This window comes from Gymnoscopelus braueri (assembly GCF_963280865.1).
Source record: "Gymnoscopelus braueri genome assembly, chromosome: 17".
Taxonomy (NCBI): domain Eukaryota; kingdom Metazoa; phylum Chordata; class Actinopteri; order Myctophiformes; family Myctophidae; genus Gymnoscopelus; species Gymnoscopelus braueri.
Genome location: NC_137617.1, coordinates 31,068,533 through 31,082,819, shown reverse-complemented (window position 1 = coordinate 31,082,819; position 14,287 = coordinate 31,068,533). Strand labels below are relative to the sequence as shown.

Here is a 14,287-nt window from a genome sequence, read left to right as displayed (position 1 = left end):
CGGCGTCCAACGGGCGGATATTGTGTGCAGTGACAAACAGGCCAATCCCGAGGCAGCTCCCACAATGTATGGGCGGGACTAAGCAACTAAAGAAAGCTCAGCGCACGTCAATCAAACGCAACACTCGATTGTCATTGGCTAAGTGTTGTCCAATGAGGCGGGACATAGGAAGCTCGCTGTGTAAGCTACAAGGTGGCCATGTCCGCTTATTATAAGCGACTTTGGGCTTGTTTTTCTGTAAAGTTGCTTGTAAATTTAACTATGGTAAATATTGGTTAATATGTATTTGTCCATAGACCCCCCCCCCATCTAAAAATATTTTGTGCCAGGGACCCCGTACCAGATTTGTCTTATGTTTAAAAAAAAATATTCAAAATGTTTAACTTTTTTCAAGATTTCTCTTTTTTTTTTTATATATCAGATCTACAAGCTCGTTGTGAGCTTATAGATCGGCTATTTTCGAATATCCGATGGTTTAAATGTACTCATTAGTCATTATGGCTTGGGTCGCTTCTTTTGGGGCTTGTTTTCCTAGACCTGGTTGCTTATTTCTCTCACACAACCTGGCAACACTGCGTGTAAGCTACCGTTGAAATTCCAATGCTAAACATCTGAGCTAATTGCTAACCCGTGTATTTGAGAGGATGCAGCAGCACAAGTGTGGATATTAAATGCAAATGAAATGAGTGCATCTGTGGGGCGGGATCACGCACAGACAGACAGAATCGCCTTGATGTTTGCTGCTGCTGCTGCGTGCCACTCTGCTACTGTAATAACTAGGACATGTCGAACTGGAACTAAACCACATCATAGGAACAATCAGTAGATTCTATTGAGTCTCTTAAGGGGTCTGGAGCAGAGCCTGAAGGAACGGTTGTGAATGTGATCCCGATGCTGTGTGTCTGCTGCCATCATCATCATCATCATCATGGGTCCCGCAGGTTGCCCGCACGTGAACGCCTTCAAAGCGGACAACAACAGCAACTGGAAGCAGAACCTCCGGCTCATCTATCAGTGTTTCGTGTGGAGCGGCTCAGCCGAGACCAGAAAACGCAAGGTAGGTATGAGACGAAAACAAGAAGTGATGATAATAACACACACGCACGCACGGCCCGGGGAACGGCGTTGCTATGTCCGTAGTTGCTTATTTGGGCTTGTTTCCTAAATGTTGTTAAACCAGTAGTTAGCAAACATTTTCATGGCAAGGACCCTCAAGTTAATACGTATTTGTCCACGGACCCCCATCTGAAAAGATTACGTTCTAGGGACCCCGTATGTTTCTATATCAGTGGTGCTCAAACTTTTTCATGTCAAGGACCCCCAAAATTATATGTATTTGGCCACGGACCCCCATCAAAATATGTTGTTCCAGGGACCCCTAGAAGCAAAGATTTGAGTAAAAAAAAATCGCTTTAAAAATATATCTATTCAAAGATTTGCACACATTTTCACGATTTTTCAAAAATAGCAGATCTACAAGCTCGTAGCGCGGCACTCGGTGCCGCGCTATGAGCTTGTATATCTGCTATTTTTGAATAGCCCAAAGTGTAAAATAATGCTTTTTAGCGCAAATCTAAAAATGAGACAGTTCCAGGTCTCAATGGGTTAAAAAATATTTTAAAAATATTGCAAATTTGTAAATGTTTTTCTATATATATTTTTTTGAAAATAGCAGATCTACAAGCTCTAGCAACACTGCCGGGGAAGCGAATGAAGCTCTCTGCAAATAGATGCTGCAAGACTGTACGCGCGCCGCGTGCGTGTGTGCAGTGTGTTTGTTGACAATGACCGACGCCTCCCATAATAACATCCGACATCCAACGTTACGGATGTCACAAACGCAGTGGTGTAAAGTAACCAAGTACATTTACTCAAGTACTGGACTTAAGTAAAATTGAGTATATTTTACTTTACTGGAGTATTTGCAAATTTCAGTACTTTTTTCTACTCCACTACATCTTGGTGGCAAATATTATACTTTTACTCCACTACAATTATTTGAAAACTAAGTTAGGCTACTAGTTACTTTGTAGATTTCGATTGTTATTACAAAACAGCCACCTTAACCACTTCAGCTCTATATATATTTCGGCCATTTGAAAATATCCGATCTACAAGCTCACAATGTGTAACTTTTATGTCCTACCCGGGATTTGAACCCGTGTCTGTCTACGCACCAGAGACCACATTGCTGCCTCTGCAAACCCGCTTGATCAGGGGAGATAATGCATTGCCGCTTATGAGCTCAGGGCAATACTACCTGTCAACCAGTCTACAGGTGTCTCAATGGAGAGTCAGAGTAGGTCGACTAACCTGGAGTCCAGACTGACTTTGATTGATTGATTTATTGACAGTTTGCACAAAACAAAGCAATGTACACAGGAAAACGTCAAAAGGATAACAATCCAAAAGATGAAGGCAGTCTGGGTTCAAGGCTATAGTGAGACCACCTCCAACCACTGCAGATGTGCTTGTTATTGCAACATATTCTACCATACAGAAGATGAGTAGAAAAATGAATTTAAGTTTGACTTGAGTTATCCTCGACACTAGCTGTCCAATAAATCAAATTCCTTCAATTTGTCAAGGTTAAGTACATCACCAGAATAATCTCTAACCTATCTGTCAGTTTTAACAGCATCGTGATTTCAAGAGGTGAAGACCCAATACTTTTAAGCTAATTGGCTTGTCAGTGTAACACACACACACACACACACACACACACACACACACACACACACACACACACACACACACACACACACACACACACACACACACACACACACACACACACCAGTGTAGGAAGAGGTATACTTAAATATTTTTTGAAACATTTTCTGCCAATCGTCTCCTCCTGTGTCACTTGTCCTTGAGTAAGACAAGTCACTGAACCCCTAATTGCTCCTGATGAGCAGCTTGATGTCTACTAGGGGTGCAACAGTTAAATAATCAAGTTATTATAACAAAAATATTGCTAATGTCATAAAATAATCCATTTGGGGGGAAATTATATATATAAATTCTTCCCCTTTTAAAAATACAGTAGCATAATGGACCGTGAAATCGAATACAGCTGCAAGTTAACCCCTTTCAACCGGTTACCGGAAGGCTCGCCAAAACACGCTCGCCCCCATTTTTTACACGGACCAGCGGTTCTTGTATTTCTTTTACTGAGGATAAGGTTAGAAATAAGTTTAGAGTTTGGCATAGTTTTACTGAGGTTAAGTTTTGGTATTCCTTTCAACCTGTCTATTTTGACCATGTCAGTATAAAAAAGAATACAGAAAATATCAGATCTACAAGCTCTGCTGTTTGTGCATGACATTGTTGTGTAAGTGGTTATTCGATTCATTGAAATATAAAACATCTATATATATTTTGTAAACCATGCTTCTCGATCATTCAATTAATCGAAACGTTGGCGCCCTACTTGTGTGGTGTCCTTTCCCATCAGTGTTTGAACGTGTGTGAAAGGGAAAATGTAAAACACGTTGTAAAACACTTTGGATAAAGGTGTTATAGACATGCAGACCATTGACCAGCATTGTAAAAATACGGCAAACATTTTGTAATGATATTTCCTTACTTGGAAGCTCAGGGAAGCTTCAAATATGTATTAAGAAATTAAACAAAGGGTCATACATTTTTAGAATACTCCCTGAGTCTCTGCCCCATGGATGACTGTATTCCAGTAATAATAATGATAATAAATGAGTATTTACAGTGATGTATGTATATGTGCGAGCTTATGTATGTTCAGGAGATGCATTGTCTTTCCCTCTATACACACTGCTGTCTGTCTAAATAAAAAAAAACAGCCAAAAGCCAACAGACCAACAATAAGCACAACAGCAGTCCTTCTTTCACCCTGTGCCAACGCTGACGCGGGTGTCAGTAAAACCACATTAAAGTTGTCTGTGAGAGCGGCCCCACGGATCATAAACCCTGCGATGCTGGCTGGAAACAGAAGGTTGGTAGATGAATTTCCAGAGCTGAGCTCAGCGTCCACCTGGCACCACCAGCTGTTTAAAATAAGAGGCAGTCGGACTTCAGTCTGTATTGCCGCACCACAACATGGAACATGCACCATCTGCAAAATGGCATTGGGCACTCTGGATATTGTTGACAGGAGTGTGTGCGTGTGCCGTGTGGTCCAGCCGCAATGTGTATTTGTGTGTCACTGCACCATTTGTGCAAGGCAATGTTGTGTGTGTGTGTGCAGTCTGCATGGTTATTCAAGCAGGTATAGGCCTATGTGTATGCAACTATGCGCGCGCCTCCATACCTTGCATATGGGTGAAGGCAGATAGGTGCTTGACTGTGTACAGTATGTGCAAGTGCATGGCTGCATGCACAGGTGTGGTTCATGTAGGGCTGCTCAATTATGACTAAAATAGTAATAATAATAATAATATTTATTTCACCCAATTACTCATCGACTTTAAGACACTTGTGTGTCTTAACAGTGGATTTTCTTGAACTTTTATTCTTTGGTTTCTCTGGCCTTTTATTGTTTGGTCATGTATTAGCATTTGTTTTGTATTTCAGATGATCAAACAAATTGGTCGTATTACCTTGTAGTGCAGACTCTGCACTTCCTTAGACCGTGCCCAAATTTGGAGTCATCATACCTCATAGATGTGTCATAATAGACGGCTGACGTTATAGAGTGATGCAGATATGCAAAAGTGTCACTTTTCAGCTACAGTCACCTTTTTGAACCCAAATAGGGCAATTGTGTGACACCTGACCCGAAAGAAAACAACATGTTGTTACCTTTTTCACCTCGGGGCTGTTTGCATGCCTGGTGATGACTGATGTCATAGGCTGGCCACATAAAGTCCGAGATCCACATTGAAGCCAAGCTAGAGATCCACATTGGAGCCATGCCATTCTCATGTGGATCACGAGATCCAAATGATTCAATTTGATTCTGCCTACAGTCCCTCTCCATCTCTGTTGATTCTTTTTCCTGGAACCATGGCTTCTTCAGGGAGTCGAGATAAATGGAGTGCAACTGAGTCGACTCGAGGGATGGGAGTCCGCTATGGATGCAGGGATGGATGCATGGATAGATGAGAGAACACAGACGGTCGTCGTCTGTAGAACAAGCAGGCTTAATGTAATGTTGTTTGGGTCATTAGCAGCATTCTCTGCTGATACTTTGCCAGGACTGTTAAAAAAAAATGCTGCTGTGCTTGATTTTATTTAAATTGTACCAGAGTTGCTCCAAAACTGGTCCACTGTTTTGTGACATTTTGGTCCACTGTTTTGTGACATTTTGCTTCGGTGTCATCAGCCTGCATAAAATGTATACCAAAATGAGCTAAATGCGGTACACAAACCACAGCAATAAAGTAGAATACAGAGACAAACTCAGAACACGGGATAACAAAAAAACATGTATGGCGGTTAGGTAGACCTAGTTTAGCTAAACATTGTGTGGAGGAGGGGATGTTTTATTTAGGGAAAATTTAAAAATTGTTATGAAAATAATAATAAAACGCTCGCACACTGTAGGGCTCCAATGATAAAGTGCTTTTATTGCACCAGAAAAATCTGTGACGTTTCAAGCTACTTGGTAGCACACCATAGATTGTCCTATGTATTGGTACGCACAGGACATATTTAACAATATAAACATACTAACCTTTTGTATTAGCTTTGAGATCTAGAGGCCATAGGGATTATGCAGACATATTTCCCTTATATCACATGTGTTTTAAAAAATGGATTGCAGGCTACTAAGCCTTGCAACGGTGGGACCCTGCTAGCCTGGGATGAATTCTTAATGCAACACTCACATTGTAACCAGCTTTGTAACGAGCTACTATGTATTTGCATACACTGAGGGTGTGTCACTGTGTCTACAATAACTTGAATGGCTGCAATGTACTACTGTATGTGTGTACTTTACTTGTTTACCACCAGTGAAATGTTGGCTGTGTTAAACGGAATACTTCACATTTACTCTGCAATATCTCCATACTGTATATTGGTCCTCAATAATGCTCATTAGAGGACGGTAATATTTCTGTCTCGTTGCTCTGTGTGTGTCTGTCAGAGGTGGGCCATGGAAAGCTCAGATGTACCAACATCTCTTGTGTTGCAAGAGAGGTGGCAGTGACTAGGGAGGTAGAACGGCCGCTTGGGAAGCAGAAGGTTCCCATTCAATCCCCGGCTCCTCCTGTCTTAAGGGCCGTTCAGACCAAGCACTATAAGGAACTATATTGTTCATTTCGTTACATTCGTTCTCCATTGTCTTCTTTGTTATAGAAGTGGTGTGGACTCTGCCGTCCACAATTTTTTTTAAAACTAAATCTTTGTACTTATTGTTGTAGTTATGGTGCTTGATGTGAACGACCATTTAATGTCGAAGTGTCCTTGAGCAAGACATTTATTTAACCCCTAACTTCACCTGATGAGTAGGTTGGTGCCTTACATGGTTTCCTCTACCATTGGTGTGTGAACGTGTGATTGTGTGAATGTAAAGCACTTTGAATAAAGACACTATATAAATGCCCCATTTAAGATTTCTTTTATTTTATATATCTGCATTGTGACCTTGGCCTTTGAACTTGAGCCCCAAAATGTAATTATCTCTACCGGGTATAACAGAGGGGCAGAAATAAGGATTAAAGGAATGGATTCATCATTCAACATCAAGTGGGGGTAGATTCAAAGGCATTGTGCAGATATTGTGTGAAAAATCAGCGCATCATGCAGATCTCATCAATGAGGCTACCAGACATTGGACTTAATGTCTCAAGATGAGCCTACATAATATAGCCTGTCACACATCCATTAGTTCTTTTGACCACCTCGGCAAATTGATAGGATCTAATTCTGATCAAGAACTCAAAACACATCAGACCAAATGCACCGCATTAATAAACCATATAATTTTCATCAAACATGGCTTCTTCAAAGAACTCCAGAGGCATACATTGGAGATGCCCAGTACTCCCTCAGGATCGATGAAAGCAAAGATTTTGGGCGGTGAAACCGCCCCTATAAGTGAGGTTTGGAAATTTGTACAATTATCCTGCGCTGTGATTGGCCAAAAATTTACCCCGCCTAACCCTGCACCGTGATTGGCCAATCACAATCTATTCAGGACTGTGATTGGCCAGTGTCACATGACACATGTGCATAGTCCTATATAAGAAACCATAACTTAACAAATGCATGGTTTTTTTTAAGCGGATGACACACACACACCTAAACAGATCATAAGGGAGCGTGTGCAGAAGATTGGGCTGCATAGTGAAGGCTTTTCATAATTCATGGATGGTATGGGTGCATGGAAAGGGATGTGTGACTGGAATAAAAATGAGTCATCTCTGTTTCATGTGTCTTTATGTTCTAGGCCAGTGGTCCTCAGTGTTTTTCAGGCCATTGGACCCTTTATCTGAGAGAGAGATGAAGCATGGGCCCCCACTACATATTGTATAAAATTGTGGTACAGTTTAAACCTTTTCATAGATAGCATCAGACTTGTTTGACCGCACTAAATAAATAATAAGCACTTCACTTCTTTTCTCATGATCTTCTTTTTCTCCTCGCCAGTTTTGATATCTTTGTCATCTTTGCTAGCTCATGGTCATGCCTCTATCATCTGCATTCTATTGACCTCTCACTATCTGCCCTCCACTCGCACATGGCCCACAGTACTTCTCTCTTTTCTTCTGCTTGTCTGCGTGTGACTGCTTTACTGGTACAGTCAGTTGTCTCTACAGCTGCAACTATTGATTAATATCTTAGTGATTATTCTATTGGTTATTTTTTAATTGAATGATCGAAGAACCCCTTTTTATTTTTTATAATCGACTTGAAAACATTCTAATTGATTTGTTTGTAATTATACATTCGTATGATTAACAACTTAAGGCTGTTTACTTTGCTGTACAACAGTGGAGCACAAACATAGCAGCACACCACATCGTGACACGTTGTGAGCTTGTACATCTGCTATTTATGAATATAGGGATGCCAGGTAAAGTTAATTGTTGCAACCAAACTGGACTCCAAGTTGTGCTACTCAATTAATTGATTATTAACCGGGAACCTTTCAGACACAATTGCACTCCTCTAACATTCAAAAGGGGCGGCAGTGGCTCAGGGGTAGAGTGGCTGGGTAGAGTGAACTGGAAACCGCAAGGTTTCTAGTTCGATCCCGGGCTGGGGTGCAGAGTTAGTGTCGAAGTGTCCTTGAGCAAGACGCTGAACCCCTAATTGCTCCCGATGAGCAGGTTGGTGCCTTGCATGGTTTCCTCCGCCATCGTTGTATGAATGTGTGTGTGAATGGGTGAATTTAATGCACAAACTATGTAAAGCGCTTAAATGCACCATTTACCATTTAGACCAGTGGTTCTCAAAGTGCGAGGCGTTTAGGGGGTGTTCCAGGGGGTCCCCAGCAAAATGAGGAACAGTTTATAAGGAATATTTCACCGGCTAGAAGTTAGCCCAATGCAAAGATCAATCTGGGGGTCCTTTTTTTAAGATTTAATTTTGGACCTTTATGCCTTTATTGACAACAATAAACCTATCAACAGGAGTTTTTGTGTGAAATTGCAACATGATTTAAGGACTCCCACCACGTATTAGCCTATGTTTTAAGTTGATTGTTCTTGGCTAGGCCTACTAGTTTTACTGTTGTCTTTCCCATTTCAAGAGAGACTATGTTAATCTAATGCTTTCTTCCATGTTGAAGTTGCCTAAATATTATGCAGTTTCATATTCTATTCTATTTCATATTCAATTTTTCAACTGTTTTTACAAAACATGCCTGTTTCTGAAATGGTGCAATACTGTAAATGTTTGATTAACTAATATTACATTTTGTATTCTGTACTGTATATCATAAGCTGGGCGGCAGTGGCTCAGGGGTAGAGTGGCCGGGTAGAGTGAACTGGAAAACCGCAAGGTTCCCAGTTCGATCCCGGGCTGGGGCGCTCCCCTAGAGTTAGTGTCGAAGTGTCCTTGAGCAAGACGCTGAACCCCTAATTGCTCCCGATGAGCAGGTTGGTGCCTTGCATGGTTTCCTCTGCCATCGGTGTATGAATGTGTGTGTGAATGGGTTAATGGCACAATCAATGTAAAGCGCTTCGGATAGAAGCGCTATATAAATGCACCATTTACCATTTACCATTTATAAGCTATATTTAGCTGTTTATGTTATAGATAGCCCTTTATTGAACCCGAGGGAAATTCCGGTTTTCAGCCAAATCATTGATAACCAATGATCATTTGATAAGGTTAGTAACTATCAATTAATGAAATTCTTGTCTGTGTGTGTGTGTCTCTCTCTCTACAGGCTAAGTCATGTATCTGTCACATGTGCGGGGCTCACCTTAGTCGTCTGCACTCGTGTCTCTACTGCGTCTTCTTTGGCTGCTTCAACAAGAAACACATCCACGAGCATGCCAAGAGCAAACGCCACAACCTGGGTAACACACACACACACACACACACACACACACACACACACACACACACACACACACACACACACCATCTACAGGTGTAGAGAGTCAGAGAGCAGGTGTGTTTTGCCGCGGCAACTCCATTATGTGTGTGCTTTAACACCAAACATCAAAAGGGATGTAATGAATACCCTCTGTAGGTTAATTGAGTTTATACCGCATGCAAGCGTGCACACACACACACACACACACACACACACACACACACACACACACAATGCCCTCAGTACTTCCTTCTCTCCCAAAACAAAGGCAGCTGAAAAGCTAATTATACAGGAGAGAGTTTTAATGAAGAGCCAGCCTGACACACTTGTAGCACAGAGTAAATAAACACTCAGACTGTGTGCGTGTGTGCTTGCGTGCGTGTGTACGTGTGAGGTACTGAGGGAGATTGGATCACAGTAGGAGTTGCATGTGCATCCAGCATGCCTGCACACTTTGCTCTTTTATATTTGAACACTTTATAGAAAGCTTTAGAGGAAAATGAGAACACAACAGCAAGTACGAGTAGTAATGTACGGTAACCTAGTGAAGAGGTGCTTGCGTGCACAGTACACCAGCCTAAAGGTTTGGTCAGCCTGCAGCTGATGGGAGAAATCGAGAATACCAAACCAAACTTGGTAGGCCTACTTGCCTGAGCGGGCAGGTCTAGACAGGTTTCATTTGCCCGCAGCAGGTTTTTTTTTTTATTGCCCCGGGCATTCGGCCATCCATAAATGTCAGACCCTAGTTGGTGCCTTGGATGGTTGCCTTTGCTGTTGGTGTGTGAATGTCGTGTTGAGTCCAATGTACGAGCGTATATCACTTAACTTTTATGCAAACCACAACTTACCACAATTTATCATTATGACTATGACGCATTCTGGCGCTGTGCACATAATTGTTTTTAATTGTTTGCCAGTGTAGATATGCACTTGATAGTAGATGCACATCTTTATATAGCTGCACTGCGTCAGAAAATCACCAAATGTCATCAGCACTCCACACTTAGAAGTGAGATGCGATTGCCCCAGAGTATACATAAAGGATAAAGGATAATTCCTTTTAACAGGTCATTCATGAAAGTCTTTGCGGTCTTGTTTCCAATGAGAACCTGTGAGCAATTGGGGTTAAGAGTCTTGCTCAGGGACAAATTTCATATCATCGGCACATATGCTGGGATAGCCTGGAATCGAACCTGGGGCAACCAGGGCCTCTGGTTCCCTAGGCGGGCTCACTAACCACTCAGCTATGGCCCACCATGATCAAAAGGGAGATATTATCCATTTTATTTAGAACTGCAGTTGCCCAATGTTCTTACTTTTCAAGTGTTGATCTACTCGCAGAGAATATTCAGTCCCATTTTTGATGGGAACTGGGCTCAGAATGCAACAGAATTGGATTTTAAACAGTGGAATTCAGCAGAACGGCACTTCCGGGGAAATGTGTGGTGGAAGAATATAGCTTCGCTCCAGAACCCAAGCCCTAAGTTAAGTGTCAAACTGTTTCAATCACTGTTTGGCACTCCAGGGAGAGAGAGAGAGTGTGTGTGTGTGTGTGTGTGTGTGTGTGTGTGTGTGTGTGTGTGTGTGTGTGTGTGTGTGTGTGTGTGTGTGTGTGTGTGTGTGTGTGTGTGTGTGTGTGTGTGTGTGTGTGTGTGTGTGTGTGTGTGTGTGTGTGTGTGTGTGTGTGTGTGTGTGTGTGTGTGTGTGTGTGTGTGTGTGTGTGTGTGTGTGTGTGCGTGCGTGCGCGCTGTATGTGCATGGTGTGTGCTGTGCATTCTTTTCTTCCCCCCCGGTGTGCAGTTGTGAGTTTAATGAGATTAGCTGCTAAATTAAATGCCACAACTGTGCACTGCTGTGACAGTGAGAGAGAGCTTTAAGGGTGCACGTGTGTACGTACGTGTGTGTGAGAAAAATAGAAGAAAAAGGAACAATCTCAACAGACAAGTGCAGGCATAATTAAGTCGTCTTAATGACCCCAGTGGAATTAGCCTACATTAGACTCCGCCCTCCTCCTTCGTCTATCCTTCCTTCTGTGTTTTCTGTGCTTTTGTTTTGTTTTTAATCATCCCATTAAAAAAAATGTTTTAGAAGTCTGGTCTCAGCAGTCAACCTGCTGAGACCAGACTTCTAAAACATTTTTTTCATTGTCTTCTTCACATCCCCTCTCTCTCTCTCTCTCTCTCTGTCTCTGTCTCTGTCTCTGTCTCTCTCTGTCTCTCACTTTTTCTCTTTCCTTGCCTCTCTCTTGTGCTGTCGGTATCTCTCGCTGCCTCTTGCTGTTTGTTTTCATCTATATGAACTGGTCTATCCATTACAATACTTTGCTCACTCTATATCTATCCATCTATCTATCATCTCTCTCTCTCTATCTCTCTATCCCTCCTCCCTTCCCCCTCTCGTTCCCATGGTGACATGACAGTCCTCCTCTCCAGGATTCTCATCTTACCTCTTCATTTTGTTTTCTCCTACAATGTGCTCTGTGATTTTATGAAATACTCTTTCTTGCTTGCCTTGTCTCTCTCTCTCTCTCTCTCTCTCTCTCTCTCTCTCTCTCTCTCTCTCTCTCTCTCTCTCTCTCTCTCTCTCTCTCTCTCTTTTTTTTTTTCTTTGTCTCTCTCTTTTTCTTTGTCTCTCTCTCTTTTTCTTTGTCTCTGTCTCTACTTTGTTCTCTTATCTGTGTCTGGCTCGTATCTCACTCTTTATCACTTTTTATTTCCCTCTGTCTGTCTCAGACTGACTTGTCAGCTCTCCTCCTGAGTGTGTGTCCTCTCTATGACTCTTTTAAAACTCACTTGTAAGGGATACCTTCACCCATGGGGTGAAGTTTATTTGCATAGCACATTTCAACAAGGCAATTCAAAGTGCTACTAGCTTTACACAAAACATTGATTGTTCTGTGTCTGTGTTCAGAAACCAAACCTGCTTCAGATAGCCTGATGTCTGGATGGTTCATAATGTAGCAGAAGATCATAAATGTATTTTGCCCCATACCATTCAGTGCTTTATAAACCAATAGTAGTATTTTATTTTTAATCAGTTATTTAACAGACCGGAAGCCAGTGTAATGATCTGAGAACTGGAGTGATACTGTATATGGTCCACTTGCTTGGTATTAGTAAGGACTCAAGCAGCGAGCGGTCTGAATCAACCTGCAGCTGTCTGGTCGATTTTGTTAGGGAGACGACCTGTAAAGAAACCTTTTCTGTAGTCAAGGCTACTGAAGATAAATGCATGTACACATTTTTCCAAATCCTGCTGAAGCATAAGTTCTTTAATCCTTGATATATTCTTAACCCATTGAGACCTGGAACCCCATTACGTAACTATACCTTTCAAGCCGGGAACCCCTTTTGGGGTTCTTGTTGCTATGTACAGTAATAGCAACGTCATGTTTTTTTCTTCTTTTTTTAAATAAATATTTGAAGTTTTTCAGAAAACTTAGGTCAGGATTTAGAAGGCGTTTTTAGAATCGGCCTCAGGTCTAAGTGGGTTACGGTGATAGTAGGCTGACTTTGTAAGCTGTTGAAATCCAGGTCAGATTCCATGACTACACAAGATGTCTGGCTTAGTTTTAGGTTGTTAACATCACCGATTAAAGCTGAGCGCTAACTTTTAGTCGTTCTCCCTTTGCCTCCAAGACCTTCGGTTTGGTCTCTGTTTAATTTGAGAAGATTTCTGCACATCCAATGGTTGATTTGGTTAGTACAATGAGTGCCTGCATTGGACCATATTCCCCTGTGATATAGTTACGTAAATATGTGTGTTGTCTGCATAATTATGGTAACATATTTTGCTGTTTTCCATAATGTGAGCCAGTGGGAGCATGTAGATGTTTGAACAGAGGAGGCCCCAGAATGGAGCCTTGTAGTATGTCATGCCATTTCTGTCTGCTTAGATTGGTAATTACCTATAGACACAAAGTAGTTCCTGTCCTTTTGCGTAGGATTTAAACCAGTTTAGTTACTAGTGAGTCTAGTGGTGGTTGACCATGTTGAATGCACTGAGATCCTGCCACTGTGTTTTTAAGTGGATGTCATGTCATAATGAGGGGTCTCACACAGCTCTGAGAAGCAGGGCCCTGAAGGCCGGTGGCAGGAGTTCAAATATAGTCCGAGATATCGCCGCTGTCAGGTAAAAACCTCATTATGTCCAAAACTGTTCCTTTTTTTTATTATTATATCATATATTACAAAAATAAATGATTAAAATAATGGCTGATAGATCAGTGATAGATAGATTGTGTAGATCGGCTATTTTCACTACTCACTCTTGTATGATGACGTAGGGCATTAATTTATGAAAAAGAAGAAACATAAAAAAACATGTAACCACAGAGATACAATGTTTCTGCCCGACAGCAACGATGTGGATTATGAGCTTATTTCTGTCATAACGATGCTGTAGCGTGCAGGGAGCGAGTGCAGGTTGAGCACAAAGCCCTAATTTGTACTTTGCCATATGACTGTGTCACTCGGTAAAAAAATTAATGAGCTGTAAGCCAGATATTATAGTGGCATGCTGTACCTTCATGAGCACACACACGCCCAAATACGTTCATGTAGGCATTTACATTCGCACTCGGGGCATGCACACACACGCACACGCTCGCGTGCGCACACACACACACACACACACACACACACACACACACACACACACACACACACACACACACACACACACACACACACACACACACACACACACACACACACACACACACACACACACAGTCTGTAGATACACAACAGCCAGGGAGAGGAACAGATTCTTTGGCTGTTGAACGCGGTCTACTGTTACCAGCAACTTCTGGTG

General features: G+C 41.9%; 1 protein-coding gene across 1 annotated transcript in view; it reads left to right on the top strand.

Annotated features, from left to right (window-relative positions):
* Positions 1-606: 606 nt before the first annotated feature.
* The window catches only part of usp22 (ubiquitin specific peptidase 22), a 32,508-nt gene continuing 18,827 nt past the window's right edge, over positions 607-14,287 (top strand). Inside the window, exons 1-2 of the mRNA XM_080454423.1 lie at positions 607-1,057; positions 9,320-9,452. Of these exons, the coding sequence (XP_080310549.1) occupies positions 929-1,057; positions 9,320-9,452 (262 nt within the window). The 5' untranslated portion in view covers positions 607-928. The remainder of the gene's footprint in view (positions 1,058-9,319; positions 9,453-14,287) is intronic.